The 6300-nt window shown below is 59.3% G+C and overlaps 1 protein-coding gene across 2 annotated transcripts; it reads right to left on the bottom strand.

Moving 5' to 3' along the window:
* Positions 1–346: 346 nt before the first annotated feature.
* TFF1 (trefoil factor 1) lies at positions 347–4965 on the bottom strand. Of its 2 annotated transcripts, none has more exons than XM_015593085.2 (5): positions 4642–4965; positions 3384–3485; positions 3100–3212; positions 1039–1188; positions 347–605 (listed from the first exon to the last, which is right to left on the bottom strand). In XM_015593085.2, the coding sequence occupies exons 2-5, from the start codon at positions 3443–3445 to the stop codon at positions 580–582; spliced, it is 351 nt and encodes a 116-aa protein (XP_015448571.1). In that variant the 5' UTR covers positions 3446–3485; positions 4642–4965; the 3' UTR covers positions 347–579. The 2 variants fall into 2 exon arrangements, with proteins under 2 accessions (XP_015448571.1, XP_015448572.1); XM_015593086.2 differs by having other exon boundaries at positions 3384–3482.
* Positions 4966–6300: the final 1335 nt, after the last annotated feature.

The following is a 6300-nucleotide window of genomic DNA, read 5'->3' as shown; positions in this document are numbered from 1 at the left end:
TGACAGCGGGCCACCCACAGTGAATATTTAAAGAACATTAGTGGATTTGGGGCCTATTTTCATGATTTGACAAGGGAGGGGCTTCCAGTCGCGTCTTGAAGACTTTGCAATGAAATGGCCTCGTGCACACCCCGGCTGCTAGGGCCACCCGGTCAACTCCACCCGGTCAACTCTGCCCGGGCAACTCCGCCCAGTCAACTCCGCCCGGTCAACTCCGCCCGGTCAACTCCGGCAGCCTCGTTGCCACTTCCTTCCGTCATCTACCGCCTCCTGTGTCACCTGAGAGAGTGCGAGTTAATGTACGCTCCGTGACGAAAAGACCAGAGGCGGAAATAGGGCACTTCTCTTTGAAAGAAAGGAAAATCGTTTCTATTTTTATAAGGAACTGCGGGTGCAGAGGGAAATTCATCTCTTCATTTTTAGCCCAATTTCAAGCATGAATATCAGAGCGATCGATCCATGCAGTAGTGAGCTGAGGCACAGACGCAGAAGGTCCCCACGATGTCTGGCCGGTGACGGTGACGGTGACGGGGTGGGGGGCAGGGCCATTCCGAGTCGAGACCCCCAGCGGGAGGACATCTAAAACTCGCACTCGTCCGGATCGTCTGGACCGGGGAGGTGGGGGAGGAGAGACGGGTTAGTGAGGATGAAGTTTCTTTCACTCTTAAGCGATTACAGAGGATTCGACTGGACGGAGCCAACGGGAAAGTCCTCAGCACACACTATTCTGTCCTTCCTGTCACTCTTGCCCGAAGCAAGCAATTTGCCAAGGACGGTTCTTCACAGACCGCTGGTTGGAGATGTGAAGAAAAGGCAGGAAAGACAAAGGCTGGTTCGCCCCACGGCCCCTGAGCCCTGCCTTCCGCCCGCAGACCTGCATTCGGCCCGAGTTAGGCCAAGCCCCTCCTTCGCCGTCAACTCCGCGGCCACCATTCTGGAAAGTACGCAGCTGGAGAGTGGGCTCGGGCCCCGAGTCCCCGCGTGGTCCTCTCCCTGATCCCGCGTCCGCGGACCCCACGGCGCTGTCACCACACGTACCTTCGGGAGCCTTTCTGCTGGCGGGGTAGAAGCACCACGGGACCCCGCGGGTGGCGCTGTTGAAGCAGCAGCCTTTGTCGTGACACGCCCGGGCCGTGATGCCGGGAAAGCCGCAGTTCTTCCTTTCGGTGGGGGTGACCTCGCACGTCTCTGGGAGGGCACGGGGCGAGGGGCTGGGTGAGTGGTGGGCTGGCACCCCCACCATCATCATCCACCCTCCAGCCAGCCTCCCTCTCCGCCCGGGTCAGCCACCAGCCGGCGTGGCTGCTGTGGACCCAGGGCTCGGGGTCCACCAGGGGGACCCCGTCCTCATTTTCTGATGCGAACACGTGTCCCCTCAGGAAAAATGCGAGGGGCCCGGGGTTTGTAAACTTCGCACCTACTCATAATTTATTCATTCACTCTTTAATTTCAACAAACAATTAATAAAGTCATTCGCTCTATCAATATATAACTACCGAGCACCAGTCACGTGGGGCAGAAACAGGAGCCGGCAGAGCAGGACGGCGCAGCATCCCCGGGTACCGAGCTCACGCCAGGCTCTGTGCTGAGTGACGGGGACCCAGAAATTAAAAACGAAGGAGTAGTTGTTAAGAGGCCAGCAGTGTAAGGGAGGAGAAAGCCAAGTGCAGATAACAGCACAGAGCGACCATCCCAGTGCGCGGGAGGGGCAGGGGACCATGCGGTGAACTAAGCAAGGAGGGCTTCCTGTAGGAGAGGGTTCATCACATGAGGAGGAGACGAAGCGCGTTCCAAGCAGAGGGAGCCGCGTGCTCAGTGGTCAAGAGCGAGCGAGGCGTGCGCCAGGAGTCAGCCCACTGGGAGGCACGGAGCAGAGGCCGGGGCGGGGCGTCTGAGAGAGACGGATTTAACCAGGGGGTGCTGAAATCACCCCAAAGGAAAGAACGCAGGGTGGGGGTGAGGCGGGGCCAGCCGGCAGCTCCCGCGTGGTGGGGCCTGCGTTCAGGGCCGGAGCCCAGGGCTCTGAGAAGGAAAACTAGGATGCGGGGGTTGGCGGGCGGGGCAGGCCGCGAAAGGGGACTCTGGATCCAGTCCCTGTCTTCGTCTTGGGTTGGGGCCACGGGAGAGCGAGGCGCTCCGTTCTGTCACATGGGCTCGGAGGTGCTCCTGGCTGTGTGTTCAGGTGGGGCCTGGCGGGCAGAAGCTCCACCCATTCCTGGGCAGGCGAGAGAGAAGGGGGACTTGGGAGGGGGGCCTTGGGAGCTTCGGTAGTAAAGGGACAGAGAAGGGAGGAGCCTGAGCAGAAGGGGAAGGAGAGGCAGGGAGACAGGTGGGCCGGGATTCGGGGCAGAGGCGGTCACAGCTGGCCTTGGCCTAGGGCATCAGGTTCTCTGAAAGACAGTGCACCCAGGGACAGGCCGCTGCGGAAGCAGCTCTCCTAGGCCGAGGGGCAGGGCGCCCGCGGTGACTCCTTTGTGAAACCCAGCGGAGCGTTCTAGCAATAAGAAGTAGCGTTTAGCACTTTGTAGCGTGCAAAGCACTTCCGCAAACCTCGTCACACTTAACTTTCTTGGCAGCCCTCTAAGGCAGACCACTGATCCCACTCTGCAGATAAAGGCATTGAGGCACGAACAAATTCAGAGGAAGCCATCGTGCCGTCTCTCATTCGGTGACGCCCACGGGACAGGTGCTTTGGGCTCCGCAGAGCTCGGAGCCCGGGAGAGCCCACCCACCTGCCAGAGCGCTTCTCCAGGGACGTCCCCCCCCACCCCGGGGTAGGCACTTGGACGCGTGTGTGTGTCTGCGTGGTCCACCCCCAGGGTAGAGTGTGCTTGGACATTTGGGAGAGCAATTCTTACGTGCCACATTGAAGCTTGCCCTTAAAGCATGATACTCCAGAACAGCATTCTGGAAGACGGCAGCCATGTCCTCACAGCACTTCTCAGAACTTCCACTGGCCCTCCCGCCCGCTGCTGCCTTCCAGAATAGCCTAGAATAGCGCCTGGCACCAAACAGCTTGGCCCCAAAACATGCAAAGACTCTCCTGGAGGCCATCTCTCCCCCCGTGCCCCCCGTGAAGCAGGGCGGGGGCTGACTTACCGGCCTGGCCCTGAACCAGGGTGCTGAGGGCCAGTGACAGGGCCAGAACCACAACGCAGATCGCCTTGTGCTCCATGGCGGCCGTGACCTTGTCCTCTCGGCTCCCAGGGAGGCTGCAAGTCAGGGGTGAGAGTCCGGCTGGGCCCGCGATTTTAAACCCGGCTCTGTTTGCCGAAGGAGGCCCCGAGTCCTCACTCCGAGTAATCTGCACTGATTACGCGTGTCCCCAGGCGTGGGCAAGGCCCGCGGACCGTCCGCTGATAGAGAAGCCCCGCATCAGTCACCTCGGTGGCCGGGTGGGGATTCGGAACGTCCCGCTGTTATCCGTGGGAGTCTCCTCAGTCATGGCCGAGTCCAGGCCCCAACCGTATCGCCAGGCCCTCCTGCTAATGTCAACAGCACAGTCACCGGAGAGTAATTCGCAGCGGAAGATGCCCCGAGAAAGGAGCTGTTGTGTCAGCAGTGGCTCCGGGGTCCCCGCCATGCGACTCAGGAGCAGGAGCCGATGAGGCCCCCGCCTGCCTTGTCCTTCCCACGTGGTGCGCCCAGTTTTCTACTAGGCTGAGCATCCAAGTTGGGGGTGGGGGTGGGGGTGGGGTCTGTGCCTGGACAGGGAGAGCGGGCGAGCGACAGGCCGGCTCCCTTGCCCTCTCCCCAGGGTTTCGGTGTCATCCTGTTGGACATTCCCATGCAAATCCGTGTGTCAGCAGAGAGCCACCTCAGGTGCCACCGAGGGAGCACGGCCTGTCCGGGACTCCCGGTCCGCTGGGCCCCGACGCTGAGCACTCGCGGAGGAGGTGCACACCCAACGCACAGGCGCTGAGCGAGCCTCCTTACTGCTCTAAATTAATTTCTTTCTCTTTCCTTTCCTTGTTCCTTTTAAAAGTGCAGCTGTGTATACCAGAGCCGACACAGAGGCTGGTGGAGGCGCATTTCCCTCCGGGGGGCCCCCTCCCCACACCTGTGGGGCCACTTGCTCCGGTCCCCCCAGTGAGGACCCCTGGACACTGTCCTCACAAGGCCACCTCCAGCCCCAGCTTCCCTGGTCGCCTGCCCTGTCCGGCTCTCCCTCTTTCCCAGCCCTTATCGTCCCCGAGGGTACAAAGTGACTCGCTCACGCACTGTGTTTAGGATTCATCGTCCCTCCCCCAGTAGGATGGGACCATGACACGGAGCTTTGTCCACTTTGTGCACCCAGGTGGCCTCCGCACCATTGAATGGTGCCTTATTCAATAAACATCTGTTAAAGGTGAATGAATGAATACATGAATGAATGTGTGCATGGCTAAGTGACAGGAAGGATGTTTTTTCTTCAGCGAGAGATTAGGCTCCAAAGAACCTGACAATCACCTCGGAAAGGTGCTTCCTTCTCTGAGGTGACCCAGTAGGTCGTCCTGCAGCCCCTCTGGGCAGGGCCTGGATCAGAATGGGGCCACCACACTCCTGACCCCTCCTGGCCCAGGCCCCGGCCCCACCCTCCAGGGAGACTGATATGCAAATCCTGGGCGGGCCCAGGGCGTAAGAGGCTGGGGGGTGGGTTACCTGTGCCAGAGAAGGCGAGGCCACCGACCCTGGTGGTGCTCAGGACGATGGAGAACCAGCGCTCACTTCTCAGACCCGAATGGGACCTCTCAGAAACGGGGTGCACATGGTGCCACAATTTGGAAAAAAAGCGGGAGGTGCTGAGTGAAGCTGAAGCTACGCAGACTCCAACTCCGCATCGCCACCGGCTGTGGCCCTGGCGTCTGCCTCACACGTGGGCAGAAGGAAACAGACAAAGGTCACTTTCGAGGCATTGTGTGCAGCAGCTTTTTTAAAAAAGGAAAAATCGGAGAGGCTCGAACAGGAAAAAAGAGACAGGAAAGAAGAGAAAGAGGAAGAAAGGGAGGGAAGAAGGAAGGGAAGGAGGGAGGGAGGAAGGAGAGAAGGAGGGAGGGAGGAAGGAGGGAGGGAAGAAGGAAGGAAGGAGGGAGGAAGGAAGGAAGAAGAAAAATATTTATTAACAGGGTTGAAAGGAAGAAAGAACCTAAAGTATATTATACATACACATTGGACACCTTCCAGAAGATGGAAAGCAATGAATAAATGGAAATAAATAATAATAAAAATTAATAAATATTGAAAACAAAGTTACATCGAAAATAAATTCAGAATGATTCTTAAAATACGTAGATTTTCGAAATACATCAAACAAAGCAACGCACGGTTAAAACTGCACCCAGATGGATTAGAACAAGGACACAGGCAGGAAGGGGCCGGGCTGACCTCTGGCGACGGCCCCGGGAGCGTGCAGAGGGCCATCGACGTCTGCGCAACGCTGCGTAACGGCACCCAGGTGCGCGTCCAGTAGGTTACGGGGGAGACGCAGACGCGGTGTGTGTTCCCAGCTGCGTCTCTAACAGCCCAGCTCCTCCCTCCGGGGCACACGGGAGAGAACAGCCGGGCGGCCGGCTCCTCGCTCCGGGGTGCTGGGACTGCACAGCCCGCGGCGGTGAGGACGGTCAGGACGGTCACTGTACAGATGGCCTTTCAGACATCCGGTGGTAACCGCGAGAGCCCTGGTGGACAGCGCGGACACAGACCCCGCGGTAGCCTAACGAACCCCATTTTTTAAAATGACGGTTGGGGAGGAAGAAGATGCACCGAGTTGAGGGCTGGTCCCCTGGTGGTCTGTCGCCCCGTGCAAGGAATTTAACTCCTCCGGCCTTTTCTCCTCAACTGGAAAATAAAGTGGCTGGACCCCAGGCCTGGTTTCTGGTCCCCATCCCCTGCTCGTGTGCCCAGCACACTTCCTGCCTTCCTCCGCTTCCAGTTAGGGGTCTCCGTCCCCCACTCTCACCGTGTGGTTTGTTGGCTGGACCGTCCCACGCCCCAGAGCTGCAGGCTCAGTGCAGGGATGCGTGTCTGAAAGGTGGGGGCTGGGGTGCCTCTAGCTCGCTCTCCACCCCTCCCTGCCAGCCCTGGCTCCCGACTGCAGGGGGTGCACCCGCAGGAGACGGCTGCCTGGGAGGAAGTGAGCTCAGGCTTTATCTCCCGGGTCCCTCCCTACAGTGTCACCTTCAACCGACCACATCCCTGTGTCCAGCCTTCTCCACACAGTTGTCTTTCCTGGGTCTCCCCGTGAGGGACCCCTCTCCTCGCTCCTCCAGGCTGAGGGGTCCACTGGCCCCAAAGAGAGGCCAAAAGACATCTTAGGGACAG

The sequence above is a fragment of the Pteropus alecto genome, unplaced genomic scaffold (assembly GCF_000325575.1).
Source record: "Pteropus alecto unplaced genomic scaffold, ASM32557v1 scaffold97, whole genome shotgun sequence".
NCBI lineage: Eukaryota > Metazoa > Chordata > Mammalia > Chiroptera > Pteropodidae > Pteropus > Pteropus alecto.
The sequence above is the reverse complement of the archived record's forward strand: the minus strand, read 5'-3'. Positions and strand labels throughout refer to the sequence as shown.

What these genes read in the sequence shown, in the direction of transcription:
- TFF1 (XM_015593085.2), bottom strand. Translation starts at nt 3,445, where the DNA reads ATGACTGAGGAGACTCCCACGGATAACAGCGGGACGTTCCGAATCCCC. An exon ending in CCTGGTTCAGGGCCAGGCCG is followed by an intron (nt 1,189 to 3,099) that starts GTAAGTCAGCCC and finishes GTGCCCTCCCAG; the next exon opens with AGACGTGCGAGGTCACCCCC. An exon ending in CAGCAGAAAGGCTCCCGAAG is followed by an intron (nt 606 to 1,038) that starts GTACGTGTGGTG and finishes TCCCCGGTCCAG; the next exon opens with ACGATCCGGACGAGTGCGAG.